This window comes from Aptenodytes patagonicus, chromosome 18 (genome assembly GCF_965638725.1).
Source record: "Aptenodytes patagonicus chromosome 18, bAptPat1.pri.cur, whole genome shotgun sequence".
Lineage (NCBI taxonomy): Eukaryota > Metazoa > Chordata > Aves > Sphenisciformes > Spheniscidae > Aptenodytes > Aptenodytes patagonicus.
The window spans coordinates 3,289,305-3,304,355 of NC_134966.1; the positions used below are offsets into that span (position 1 = coordinate 3,289,305).

Consider the following 15,051-nt stretch of genomic DNA (forward strand, 5'->3'; position numbering starts at 1 on the left):
ATCCTTTCAGGCATACAGAACAGATGAGCTGGAGGGAAAGGTAGCCAGACAGGGATATCTCTATTGCCTGATGAATGTAGGATGCCTCCCCCAACCTTGAATTTAACCTTGCAAAAGCTGGAAGTATCACCTTAACTACAGTAGCATTGCAGGCTTACTGAACTGTAGCAAAGCATTAACAAACTTCCTGGTTTACATCATTTCAGCCTCCTGCTGTAGGGCTGAAGTCTGATCTCTGCTGTACTTTCCCAAACGGTGCCTGTTTGAAAGCTTTTGCATATGTATTCCAGGACATGCAGATCGATTAGAAATAGGAGGCGAGGGGGGAAATAACCAACTAATCCCCAGCCCTTTCCTCAGAATGTAAAACCATCCAGAAATCAAATAGCCCTTGGGGGTAACTGTCAATTCCAGCTGACTGGGCTGAATTAACCAGGAATACTTCGCATTTATTTGCATGATATTTGTGAATAGAATAACCCCCCTTTCAAAAGTTAAAAATATCTCTCTCTACACATACAAATTAAAAAGAGAAGAAACTAGAGGCAGGCTGTTCCCATGTTCTGGGACATGTTTCCATGTCGATGGTGCACAGTAAGTCAGGACGAAGTGACTCAGCTAATTCATGCCCTGAAGCATATGTTCAGACAACTGACACAGGCAGTCATACCAAATAACCCCTCTCAAATCCACCGGCCGGGTCAGGCTCTCCTCACTGCAAGCGAGCCTTTGATCGTGGTGAGGCTTACTTTCACCATCAGCTGGCAAAGCAAGGCACCTCTGAATACAGAAGTGTCCGGGTGGCCTTGGTCATTTAAAAGTTGTAGCATCCAGTAATTTTCTTTTGCCGGTGTTACAGATGGGAATTCAGGAGTGGAGGTTATCACAACGTGCATACCAAGCCTTGCACGTTGACACCAATGAGCAGGACTGTGAGGAAGAGCTGGGTTTGGAGGCAGGCTCAAGGCAGTGCAAAGAGCAGAGGGGTCAGGGTGCTGTTCTGAACAACCTCAGGTCCCACCAGGGCTAACAGCTACCACTGAAAGCACTTCTGAACCACTGAGCCAGCAGGCTAGGGAGAAAGGGTGCATCACGCTTGTGGTCAGCAAGGACGGAGGCCAGCTAACAGGGCAAGGAGAAGGCCTCCAGGCAGCGCCGAGAGCTGCGCTACAGCAGAGCAGGAGCCACACTGGAGTCTGACACAAGAAGTCAAGTCTGGAGTAGCAGAAGGAGCCAAGGGCCACCAGCACAGCTGCGTGGGGATCCCAGGACTGAAACAACACATGATTGACAGCTTCTCTTAGAAATGCGGTACACAGCCAGCGTGGCACAGAGGAGCAGGATGGGAACTGCAGAGCGACCAATGTCACTGCTGACATGCCACGGAGGAGTAGTGCCAGGAGAAGGTTGAATACGTCCTGTTCTCATGATGCCAGCACTGCATCAGATCTTTGCACACCCATTTCTGTGAGCTTCAAACGTTTCCTGCAACTGTCATTGACTCTTCCCAGGTTAATAGAGGGGCCTTCACCCCCTGCCCTGGGGTCAAAGCGCGATCCTCCACTACAAGAAGTCAAAGGGTTGTCCGACTGTGAAGTGGCACCAAGGAATGGAAGAACAAGCTCAGAGTTTGGAAGAGCCAGGTGGAGTGAGAGGCTCTTCACCACTCCTCACATCTGGGCAAAAGGTCCCGAAGCCAGCAAGCCACAAGATGGTAGCGCCATGAAGACTGGGCATCCCACCCAAGGCTGGGAAATCTTCCAAGTGCTCTGCAAGTGCAGCACTGCTGCAAAGAGGCATCACAGCAACAGCACCGGAGAAGCACAGCTCAGAACAAGGGCAGCCACTTCTGTGAGCCAAGGTCCTGCAGCCCAGCTCAGCTAGAATGGTGCTACAGTGGGCCACTTGGACCTGCCCCCTCCTCCCCACCACCACCACCTTGGGAGTGAGTGTATCCAACAGCAGCCAAGCCCAGCATGGATACTCTTCGAAGTTTAACGTGGCCTTCATTCAACTTGGCTTCCTTCGCTTCCAAAGCAGATTAAGTTATGGTAATTAAAGCTCTTTTAACTTGCAAAGTTCAATTGGATTCATTTTCCTGTGCACCCCCCTGGGAGACAGCCCTGACAAGCTCAGGACCAGGAGCAGCACAGAGGAGGGTGCTTCGGTCTGATGACCAGCCCATGCAGCAGCCGAGCTGCCCAGATAGCTAGGGCACCTGTAATCGCACCTCCTTGGGGACTGACGGGAAGGGGCTGTCTGGGGCCATACGAGGATCAGGCACTGGGCAGGGATATGTACAGCTTCAGGCTTTTAAGCATTTCATGTCGATACACAGCAAGGACTAAAGGAACAATGTGCAGAGAAACACCTCCTACCTACAGCTTCAAAGAGTTGCTGCCTGCTGTATCAAGGTGACGCTGAGTAGGGGGTGGGGGACACCAGCAAGCCAGCAGCAGCTGCTTTTCTCTTCTCCTTAAAGTAAAAATAATGGGCCCTTCTCCCTTGTGGCCCACATGAATATTTCATCAGCAAACTGCCTCATCTTATATTAGATTTTTTCCCTCTCTGTCTGAGATGGGAGGCTCCAGCCTACAGATCCCTCCACAGCCTTTCCAGGAGGAGCTGAGGATATTTTGGGCATACAATCAAAGTGCTGGGGACAGCCACAGCGATCTCAGGATAACAGGATGGAGGCTTCAAGCAGCTCTGTGCCTTTGGGAAGCAAGCGCCCCGCTCACTCGTATGACAGTACTTGGATATCCCATGAATGCTGGTGAGGCAACGCCGTGTCCTGCGTGTACAGGATGAACAGGTTCCCCATCCATCACCACCGAGAGAGCAAGCAGAGTCTGCCCCTCCAGCCTATGCCTCACTGCAAGGGCATCTGAGCACTGTTCCTCTGCATCTACAAGTCTCTCGCTCTGTTTGGGCACGGGAAGCATGAGGGAGAAGACACATGAAATCCCCGAGATCAGACATTGCAGCTTGAACATATCCTCTGCTGGCTTCACTTGTAATAAGGCCTATTTCAAAGGAGGGCAGGCTCACAGTAAGAGAAGAGGACTGGGAATTAGATGTGCTGATATGCTTTCCTTTCTGTCAAAGGCCCAAGATCCAGGCCCTGCTGGAGTGGCCGGCACTGGCTACACACCACCAGCTCCCCTGGGTACCATTATAAAAGCCATTCCCTCCCCTGCCCCTTTTTCAATTGACAGGGCTTTTTACACAGGCACTGCTCGGGACCTTCCTGGCTCAGCCCGCCTCTCCCCAAACGGAAAAGGAAAATAATCCGTTTTATTTTATAGCATTTTTGGAAGAGAAAAATTGGTTGGGTTTTTTTTTTTTACTTAGACAAAACTGCCAAGAGACCCAAGAAAGCCTCAGGGAAACACCTGAGGAAAGATCTGAAACGCAGGAAGAAGGGCAGTAATGCACTGAGATCTAGCCCTCCAAATCCACGAGCCCTCCTGAACACAACATCTATGTCAGCCTCTCAACGACCATGTTGGCAGCGGGCCTCCAGTCAAAACGACAACCTGTTTGGGAAAAACCCTTAAAAGCAGTTTCTGTTTTGACCGCTGTTCCTAGCAGGACCCTCACCACCAGACAAGTCTGCAACTGGACAATGCCGTGTCTCCAGCTCGGGTTCTACTTGTGTTAAATGGGAACAAAGCCAATCCATCCCGTCCTACAGGACTCCTCAGGGGAGACAGGGAAAGCTACAGACCAAGGGAGAAAACCAGGATCCAGTGTATCCTAAAGGAGAGACAGGCTATCCCAAGGGAGGCCAGAATCACACAAATGAAAAGCATAAAGGGAACAAAGAGGGTCAGCACCCACGTGATAACAGGTAACCACAGAGAGGCCCCCAGGGCTGTGGATGATCCCCTTTGCTCACCTTTTTCTCATCTCCCTCTTGCAGGAGCTGGAGGTGGCTCCTCTTCTCGCTGTCCTTACGGAGGGAGCTGTTCTGATGGTGTGGCAGGCCCATCGGCGGGGACACGCTCCGGCCCTGTGGGTCCACCCAGGTGTAGATGTGGTTGGTGACATAGCCCCCTGGGATGCGTCCCACTGAATGTACAGACAGGTTCAGCTTCTTGCAGCCTTTCAGTACCTGGAAGACAAGCCAAGGAGAGGTGGGAGTTAATGCCTACGGAGCAGGAAGGACAATCTGCCCTAGGACTCTGGGATGACATGGCTTTGCTCTTCCTTGAGGTTGAAAGATCTCAAGCTACTCTGCAACCAACTCAATGACTGAGCTACATAAAAAGCTAGTGAAAGAGCTGGAATTTTTCTATTCTCTCCTGAACAGCAGCAGTGCTGACAGAGAAAACACGCTCTCCCCATCGGCCAGGGAAAGAGCAGAGTGAAGCAGAGTAAGGGAGGCAAGGCAGGTAGTGACGTGCCAGGAGGAACCCCAGTATGGGCTGAACCTGAGACTCAGCAGCTTCTGCAGCTTTGGAGAGGAGTCAGAGCAGGACAGGGATCAATGCTGGAGCAGAGCAGCACTGCTGGTCCCCACAGCTCGGCCCCAAACTCCACCATTGGAAAAGCTCCTGATGCCTTCAAGGGGACATTGACAACGCTCCCAGAAATTCAGCCCCTGTTGCCATTTCATTACCAGCTGCCTTCCCCAGCACAAGCAGTCAATTAATGAGTACAATAATTACTAAATATATACATATATTTAAAACAGCATGCACAGAGATGACCTTGGGACCCAGATAAGGTGATTTGCAATTGCTTCTCTGCTCCTCCAGCTTTCACTGTGAGGAGCTGACATAGGCTTTACAGTAAACTTAAATTAACGTATAGGAGTTCTCCCTGGGGACAGATGTAAGTGCTGATCCCTTCTGAGGCCTCAGGAACATCAACGCTCGGGATCTGCTCTCAGAAAGGAGGTGCTTTGGGTTTTTTTTTTTCCCATATATATGTCCTTTTGATGAGCTGCTCCTGCAAGGTCTCCTCTCCCCACTCAGCAGAGAAGCTGCTGAGCAAAGCTTGTGACCAGGAAGAACTAATACCGGCAGCTCTTCAGTAAAGAGTGTCCTGGTTTTGGCTGGGATGGTTAATTTTCTTCCTAGTAGCTGGCATAGTGCTGTGTTTTGGATTTAGCATGAGAATAATGTGATAACACACTGATGTTTTAGTTGTTGCTAAGCAGTGCTTATACCAAGTCAAGGACTTTTCAGCTTCCCATACTCTACCAGAGAGGAGATGCACAAGAGCTGGAAGGGTGCACAGCCAGGACAGCTGACCCAAACTGGCCAAAGGGATATTCCATACCATATGATGTCGTGCTCAGTATATAAGGTGGGGGGAGTTGGCCGGGGGGCAGTGATCGCTGCTCAGGGACTGGCTGGGCATTGGTTGGCAGGTGGTGAGTGGTTGCATCACCTCTTGGGTTTTTTTTTCCTTCCTGGGTTTTGTTCCTCTCTCTCTCTCTCTCCCCCTCGTTGTGTTACTTTCTATTATAATTTATTATTGTTGTTGTTATTATTTCAAGTATTAAAATGTTCTTATCTCAACCCACGAGTTTTCTCACTTTTACCCTTCCAATTCTCTCCCCCATGCCACCAGGAGAGGGGGGAGGGTGAGCAAGCGGCTGTGTGGTGCTTAGTTGCCGACTGGGGTTAAACCATGACAGGAGTCATATCGTCAGTAATACTGGGCTGGCTGGATCCCAGCTCTGACTTGGCAACAGTCCTGTCCCTCCCTGCCAGAGCTAGAGAGAATCCAGCTCGCCAATTCCCAGTTCAGCATCTCCATCACATACAGCAATTTGGCTGCAAATTTGTCATATGCTCCCAAGGTCATCACGTGCCTGGAGAGCCTAAACAAGGATTGCGAAACCAACAGCCCCATCAGAACAACCGCAGAGCACTTCAACATCCTGGGCTGCTCGCTAGCTCCAGCCCCTGTCCCCTTAGCTCCCCCAGTCCCTCAGACACATCGCCTGCCACGATCTCTTCTCTCCCTGCGAGCACGTGGAGCCCAGTCTGGCTCGCATACAGGCAGAGGTGCTCACCACGCTCCCATTTTGCTGGCATCAGCCCAAGTCTCACTGGGACAATGGAACTATTTCTGAGCCCACTGCCCACCCCACGGTACCACAGCGTAGGGACCCATCCATGCGTCAGGGCACAGTTCAGCTTCCCGACCCAAAGCCCCTTTGTAAGCTGCCACACAGACAAGCTCAGGATGATCTGAACTCTATGGCAATGAGTTGGGGGGTGGCAGGGAGGCTTCTCACTTACCCTAGAGCCACCAATGCAGAGTGACCCCTGTGAGATGGGGTACAGCCCCCACAGAGCCACCAATGCAGAGTGACCCCTGTGAGATGGGGTACAGCCCCCACAGAGCCACCAATGCAGAGTGACCCCTGTGAGATGGGGTACAGCCCCCCCAGAGCCACCAATGCAGAGTGACCCCTGTGAGATGGGGTACAGCCCCCACAGAGCCACCAATGCAGAGTGACCCCTGTGAGATGGGGTACAGCCCCCACAGAGCCACCAATGCAGAGTGACCCCTGTGAGATGGGGTACAGCCCCCACAGAGCCACCAATGCAGAGTGACCCCTGTGAGATGGGGTACAGCCCCCACAGAGCCACCAATGCAGAGTGACCCCTGTGAGATGGGGTACAGCCCCCACAGAGCCACCAATGCAGAGTGACCCCTGTGAGATGGGGTACAGCCCCCACAGAAACAATCTCATTCTCCATTCAAACTGGAGCCATTTCTATGAAACCCTCTTTTAAGCCTGCATAACATCATTTACTTACCTAGGTACCGAGACAGCAAACAGCACTGACAGTCCCATGAGCAAAGTCTCATCTCTGAATGAGGCTGCAACTCCTCATCAAGCACAGGCAAATGATGAGGATAATCCATCATTTGTCCAACTGTACAGGGTTACAGTCCTTCCTCTGCCACAGAAACGCCACGTGATCCTAACTGACGCTTGCACTCCCACCCTTTTTCCCCTCTCAATGAAAGAGCAGGCTCTCCATTTGCACTGATCCTGGGCATTCCTGACCTGTATATGTTCATACAATACCTCAAAGCCAGCTGCTGAATGTCACTGTAATTTAAGGAAGGAGCAAAGAAAAAACTCAGAGCTGAGGTTGGTTCAAGAGCACACACAGGGCCCTCCCTGAGCTGCTCTCTCCCCTGTCATTACATTCACTGCCACCCCGTTCCCATACGGGTCTCTTCGGGACTGACGCAGGGAGTCATTTCCCCCCTTCCTCAGAGCATCCATCCTGGCGGTGGAGAGGGATCTGAAGATAACCCTCTGGGGTTTCTACCACACAGGAGAGATGCCAGGCGCAGGAGAAGTGACCACGTGCAGGCAGGATCCCCAGCTCCGCACTGGGCACAGGGGAGGATGGGGCAGTGGTTGTTGCTGAAGGCTGGCAGCAGGCAGAGCACTGGCTGCTCCCATCCTGCCTCATCCCCTGTCATCCCCTGAGAAAGCAGGAACAGCAGCAGAGCTGCTCTCTGGAGGCACGGTAAAGTTTCCAGGGATGAGAGGCCAGAGATTTACAAGGGATTTTTTATGTCCCCCTGCAGCTCCCTCGACAAGGCCACCAGGAGATGGGATCTCAGTCAACAGGGAGATGTTTTATGCACGAAGGTGACAGCAGAGAGCCGGGAGGCGAGGAGAGCAGCCGTCTGGCTCGAGGCAGCAGGCTGGCCCAGGGCTCCCCACCAGCCTCAGTACAAGAGGAGACACGAGAGGAAGGAGTGAACAGAAGCTGGCGGTGCCCATCGGGACGCTGCTGGTGACAGTCTCTCCCAGCAGAAGGCAGAGCTGCAGCAGGCAGGCTGGTGACACTCTGGGTAGTCCTTCATACATTTACTGAGGCTTCTCAAGGACTCAGTGCGTGAAGCAGTTTCCTGCCCAGCACAGTGTTTCTCCCCCAACACATCCCCACTGCTAATGCCTATTGAAGAGCTAGTGCAGGACTATAATGGTACCGCGCCAGGGGCCTTCCCTACACTTCAGAGCCCTTCAGGACACAGCTCTGCTAGCCTCCAAGCCACCTGCACTGGCAGGTGACCTGCACCACAAGACACAGACTGCACCTTTTGGAGACCTTTTGGGTGATCACAGGTGGAGGAGGACAGTGGCACCCACAGAGGACTTACCTTACTGCTGTGAGGCAGAGTGGGACCATCCAGGCAGCTCAACAATGGTAAGCCCGTGACAGACCTCAGCAGCTGGGGACTCCAGTTACCTGCCCTTGTGCTAAACACACTCAAAGGGATAGTGCTTGCCTCAAGAAACAGATGTGAGAAAGAGCAAGCAGAAACGGGAGAAGTGAGGCAGGAAACACCTTGTCCAAGGTGACCCCACAAACCCCTGAGAAAGCTGGTGAGAGCCCCTCTCTCGGCATGGTGTCACATCTGTTTGGTGACACTGCCCCTGCGTGCGGCTGAGTCTCCATGCTTCTCACTGCAACTCTGACCTGCTTTCCAGCGCTGCGTTTTACAAGTCAGGCTACACCTCAGCCCCTGTCTGCTCCCACCCTGCCCCACCTGATTCACAGATGGCCCCTGCCATCACATGCCGCTTCCGTACAGCTGCCATCCGCTCCGGTTAAACTCACTCTTCATCGGCTTTATAACCCATGACACAAAGGCCCATGACCCGAGCAAACCCTTCACCCAACTACAAGCTGGTAGAAGAGCTATAGGCCATTGGGCACCCCCAAACCACACAGAACATGCGTGTATATGCTGGCATGAAGATGTACATACTGTACGCAGATGTGTAACACCATTGCAGGCACCACTGAGATACACACACATAGGTAAAAAGCAATAGCTGTTTAACAAGACACAGCAACACTATGGGACCATTTAAAAGAGTTAAACAGCTGAGGGTTTTGTTTTTTTTTTTTTCCTCTAGAAGACTGTCTCCCTCAGCCCTGATTCAACATGGCCTTCAAGCATGTGCTTAAATGAGCCTCTGCCTAGAACATGCTTAAGCATAGGTCTGAAATTCAGCTGGTGAAGCCCGTTTGTAAGCTGAGTCTATTTATAAGAACAGATTTTTGACTCGTGGGCTTGCATCGATTTGAATAGTTTCTTTATTTTTATTAATTTTAGGATAAGCCTAGGTTTATATCAGCTCTGGGGAGTCAATCCTTCTTCAACCACGAGCACAAATAGGCTGAGGAATCTCTGCTTAACCTCCACTAGAAGCACATCTGCTCCAGTAAGCCAAAGTACAGCTCCTGTCTGAGGAAGAGGACTCGCATGAGAGCCAGAGGTTGAGGAGCACAAGGCTTGCTCAACACCACCCATGTCCTCCCTCTGGCCACCACAGTCTTGTCAAAAATCACAGGACAGTCAGCACAAACCACTTCCCCAACGCGGTGACCACTAAAGTCAGTTTTGTCCAAATATTTGAGCTTCCTTTGCTCATTAGGCAGCCACCAGCTATTTAAACTAAAGCTGACAGAGCTATGAGAGGAGATGAGAAGAGAAGCACTGTTTTCCCTTGGATGACAGCACTGCACGCGCTCCATAATGAAGCACAGCAGGCACGGGAACAAGATCTGGCACAGACCTATAAAACCTTTGTACATCCACATGCTGAACTAGACTTTAACAAAGCACTTGGCATGCAGAGCTGCAAAGTGATGAGGCATCAGGTGAGCCAAATGGGAGAAGCTTCCATAGTACATCCAGAGACAGAAATCACTATCAGCTGCTTTGGTGAGCTCCAAGCAAGCAGAGCTACTATCCATTTCCCTGCACAGGAAGAAATGCTGTGCTTCCCCCTCTGTGTTTTTTTTTTTTCCTCTGGCTTTACCAAGGCTAGTGCATCTGTTCATCTCCTGGTTTGTAAGAGTGCCCCTCCTGGCATCTGGGGAGATGTTACCCTTGGGGGAAAGAGAGGAAAAACGATGGTCCCAGTGGTATTAGAAGAGACCTCTGGAACAGGACCTGCTGGGAGAAGGCCGTTCCCTGGAAGTGGTGCAGCGGTCTTGTGGGGACATGCTGGGTCAGCAGCCCATGGAAAGGGACCATCTCTGCATTGCACAGCCCGTGACTCACCTGTTCCATTGAGGCCTGTTCCCATCCCACATCCAAAACCAACACCACACTGACCTGTGGGGCTTAACCCGTCCCCACCCAGCTCCCAGAAGCGTACCAGTCAGCCATTGGGATCCCCAGCACAGCTGCCACGCCAGCAGAGCCGACAGCCTCCACTGGGTTTTTCTATTTACCTTCCCTGTGCTTTGACAGGGTGCAGCCTTCAGAGCAGGAGCCAAAAAACCCCCAGCTGTTACAGATCCTGCCACTGACTCCTGCCATAGTAAGTAGCTTCCCATTTTTCAGTGCCTCAGTTTCCCTGTATCAAGGCTGACAAATCATCCGCTTTTGGAAAAAATGCGGAGGCAACCCCAACAGCGAGTCCCATCCAAGCTGGTTCATCTGGATTTTCCACCCAGGCACAGAAGACAGACCCAGGAAGGCTTTCTCACCAAGCTTGGGGCACTTGAGAGACAGGTGCCCTCAGCTGCTCCTCCCCTGCTCCACCGCATTTCATCCCTTCAGTTCTGCTAATATACATTTCCATCAGGCACTCAGCAGCTTTCAGAGTCTGGAGGAAACAAGGTTGATTTGACATCCCAAAGGAGTTTGCAAGTAATTTTCTCATCCACTGAGCATGATTATCCAGCACCTTTGGAAAGTTAGCAGCACATGATAATGACTCTCTTCTGCCAGCTGTTCTTCAGGTCATTATCAAGTGCTTTGGGAGAAGCCTCCCTCTAAAGGATGCTCTAGCCCCAACATTGGCTCCTGTGAGGAATCCAAGCGACCACCATAGTGGAGCATTTGCCATAAATTCCTTAACACCATCTTGGTCCTGACAATTTTTATTGCTACAGTGCTGGAATACAGAGTAGATTTAATGGGGCCATTTATGCCTGCTACTAAGGTAATGAGGTGCAGCCTACTGCTGCACTACCACTGCACCAGGATCTTACCACCTGCTTTACAGTCGAAGCAAGGCTAGGCCTGGGTAAGCCAGAGGGCTGCAGAGTGCTTCACGCAGCACCGCTCCTCTCCAATTCAGTATGCAGCTGTAGCTGGGTGCTAGAGTACCCAAGGAAACAACTTCAGAATAAGAATTGAGGTAGAAGTCTTGCCCCTAATAAAAGAAAGTGCTTTGAGTGTAGAGGTGCTGCAAAAATGGAAATCATTAATAGCCATCCAAGGAGGCAAGAGCAAAGGCTAACGGGCTGAGCTGGAGAGGCAACGGGAGTCTCTGCAAGCCCTTGGGGACACACCAGTGCTAGGGGACAATGACAACTGCACTACAAACAGGCGACTCAGCAGCTCAGGCGGGATGGAAGGTTTTCAAGCCAAGGATGCAGCAACAAAGCCGTTCATCACAGGGAGAGGAGGTGGTCAATGTCAGGGCATCGGAGAACACAACAGCCACTGCTGCTCACCAGAGCGAGCTCTGCTTGCCTTAGCCCCCTCCTCAGTGTCGTGGTTTAACCTCAGTTGGCAACTGAGCACCATGCAGCCGCTCGCTCGCTTCCCCCCCCCGCTGGGATGGGGGAGAGAATTGGAAGAGCACAAGTGAGAAAAACTCATGGGTTGAGATAAACACAGTTTAATAATTGAAATAAAATAATAATATTATAATAATACACAAAGCAAGCGATGCATGATGCAATTGCTCACCGCCCGCCGACTGATGCCCAGCCAGTCCCCGAGCAGCGGCCCCCCCAGCCAGCTTTCCCCAGTTTATGTACTGAGCATGACGTCCCGTGGTATGGAATGTCCCTTTGGCCAGTTTGGCTGTGCTCCCTCCCAGCTTCTTGTGCACCTCCAGCCTTCTCAGTCGGTAGAGCATGGGAAGCTGAAAAGTCCTTGACTAGTGTAAGCACTGCTCAGCAACAACTAAAACAGTTGTGTTATCAACATTGTTCTCATCCTAAATCCAAAACACAGCACTGTACCAGCTACTAGGAAGGAAATTAACTCTATCCCAGCCACAACCAGGACACTTGGCAAGAGCAGAGAGCCTTGTTCTCCAGGGACGCGGTGTGGAGAGGAGTTCTGGCATCCCCTGGGAGCAGCCTGGGCAGACTTTGTGCTGATGGATAGAGCCCAGGTACAGCCTCTGGCTGGAGCTCTGCACTGCCAGGACCATTGGGCTTTACTTCCCTCTCCCATCAGCGGTTGCTGGCTCTGCTAAGCCAGCTGGGAGCCCCAGGACACGGGTGGAGCCAGTCCTGGATGGGCAGATTCAGACCAGCACCCAAGGGCAGATCCAGCCCTAAGATTCCTCATCGCTGTCCAGCTGTCCCAGCAAGCAGGATTATTCTCTCCTCTGTTTAACTTAGTTTCTCAGGGCTGGTGAGAAGGGGCTAACTGAATCTGAGGATCAGAGGTGCTAATTACTGACAGACCAGGGACCTGCACAGGCAGCTTCTTCAACACATCTTTCCCTGCCATCGCACAGGCATTTTGGCCAGCAGGGACTGTATCTATGGCAGAGGGAGGACCCATTTTCCAGCTGGTCTCCCTGAACATCAAGCAATCAGCAGGAATTATTTTCCAGCCCTATCACATTGGCTTCTGCCACACTGTGCATCCACCCTGGCCTCCTGGAATGTGTTTGCAGAGGGTCCCAAAACCCATCTGAGCACAGGCTTTTGGCCAGCTGCATTGGCCCCTTGGCGGAGGGAGTTTTACAACAGGTTTCTACCACTGTACCCTCCTCCCTTGTAAGCCTTCAGGCTGCTGGTCCCTGTGCCTGGCAGCTTAGCTGCTGCTCAAACATTTAGCACTTTGCTTTTCCCCACTCCCAGTGAGATGCCACAGTGCCAGCAAGCTGGCACGAGTTCACTGACCTCGATTTTGCTGTCAGGCCTATTTCTAAAGCAGCAACAGCAAGCAAGAGGGCCAGCACCTGCCACACAATGCACTTTCCATGAAGCAGGTCACCCCAACTCCCTGGGACAAAAGGAAAAGTTTTCAGGCCAGAATTTTCATCTAACATAAAAAGCACAGGGCCCATGGAGAGAAAGGATAGGCTCTGGATGGGAATAGTACCAGGGAGAACTTCTCCCTCCCTGACACACAAGTTGTCTTGTGTCCAATGACTGCAGAGATACCACCACAAAAGTAACAGCATAATTCATCCTGCAAGCTCTTTGGGAAAGCGTGTTATTTGATGGGCATATTGAACCTAACCCATTTGCAGTGGACCGTTAAATACGGTAATTCCACCTCCGTAATCCCCTCTGCAGAATCAGGCAGTGCAGACTGCATCTCCATTTCCTTTCTCAAGCCATTTCAGAGACTTGCTACGTGTTGTTCAGTGCTGCTGTGTTTCGCTCCAGACTCAGATAAAATTTGGCTTTGCCCCATCTACAATGCGTTTGAAGACCATGGTATGAAAGGTTTAAAACTGGCACCACAGTATGCAAGCACACCTGCTAGAAGACAAGCTTAAGGAAATAGTTTAGTTGAATCTGAGGATCAGTGCCAAAACATTTAGCAGGGAAACAGTCACCAATTGCCTAGAAATACTAGAAGCAGCAGCAAGTGCCAGAGAAAAGGGCAAACTGATTCCATAAGGCCACTGATCCCCTGACAACACGCTATTTAATTATCTATCAAGTCCTTTGAGAGTGAAGTAGATTGCTTAAAATAATCAAAAAAAGAAAACGCACATCTCACGTACCCACAATTATTACCTTTTAAAAAAACCCCAAAAACCAAAACAACACACAATACAGCATGTTCTTTGCTAAGATCAAGACTGACAGCTGCCACCCTTCCTGAAACCCACCTCTGCCAGGCCATTCTTGCCCAGCACGTCTCGCATTACTGAACGCTCTCCTCTCCTGCCTTCAGAATTTTCCCCTTGTTCTTTCCACTCCTCGAGGGCACCGAAAGGTTGAAGGCTGTGGAAAAGCCTCTTCCAGGCCTTCAAAAATTCCCCCAGTAGGGACACAGATGTCAGAAATCAACGGCAATTAATCACCAGTATTCTTCTGGCAGCCTGAATAAAATATGTGTCTCGTACAGATACAGCCCACTCACTTACCTTCGCCGCTAATGAAATGAGCAATCTATTCCAATTCATTCCGTTAGTGGGTAGATCACAGTTTGATACAAGAAGCATTAACTATGAGCCATCCGCCCCCTTGCTACAGACACAAGCTGCTTTCTTCCGGCAATAAGACTCGCCAGAGCTGTTTGGCTTCTTGGGCTGCTCAGATAATGGGCATCCAAGCACTCGCTCCATTTGCAAGCCACAAAGGTCAGTGCGGAGGTTATCAGTCATTGAAGTACCACGCAATTTTGCACCAAGTCCCAAAAGAGTAAGGCACAGACTTGGAAAAAAAAGCTGCGAAGGGGAAAGAAATGCAGAGATACCACAGGAGGCAGGCAGAGGGAGCTTTTACAGCACGCTCCAGCACCACGGAGGGAACAATTTGCAGAAGTTTGTCTAACCACTATTTCCTGCCCTATCCTGGGGTGTTCCTGCTGGACCCACGTGGACTCTGGCAGTTTTAGGCTTGTGGGCTCAGCTAGACAGAGCAAAGCCATCTCAGTGCCAGTGGGAACGATGAGGCTTCCCGTGTCTGCTATGGAGGGGAGGGGGCTGCAGGAGCAGGACTGCGAAACCTTTTACAGGGAGATCAGTTGAGCCGTATCAGCTAAACGGTTCCTCTGCCAGCGGAAAGGACGGAGCAGAAGACAGCAGGCAGTGGCACTACCTGCCTGCCCCCAAAGGCTTGCTCCACGGATCCTCTGCAGGCAAGACAAATATAAGACTATCACAGCTCCCACTACACACCTTGGTTAAGGCCAAGTTTGCCAGGTGCCGTACAAATGCACAGGGAGAGATTGTCCCCTGCCCTAGACTGCAGTCTGCAGCCATAAATAAGATCAAGCGTATCCCCTCCCCATCTTGCCTGACAGAGACCAGAGGAACCTCGTCTGCACTGACGCATGCAAACAGCTCGTCCCTGTGTGGGGAGGACGTGCGGCTGGGGCAGG

General features: G+C 51.3%; 1 protein-coding gene across 4 annotated transcripts in view; it reads right to left on the minus strand.

Annotated features, from left to right (window-relative positions):
* The window catches only part of WHRN (whirlin), a 58,480-nt gene that overhangs the window by 35,422 nt on the left and 8,007 nt on the right, over positions 1-15,051 (minus strand). For all 4 annotated transcript variants that reach the window (XM_076355501.1, XM_076355500.1, XM_076355498.1 and 1 more), the window contains exon 2: positions 3,902-4,117. In XM_076355501.1, coding sequence (XP_076211616.1) covers positions 3,902-4,117 — 216 coding nt within the window. The remainder of the gene's footprint in view (positions 1-3,901; positions 4,118-15,051) is intronic.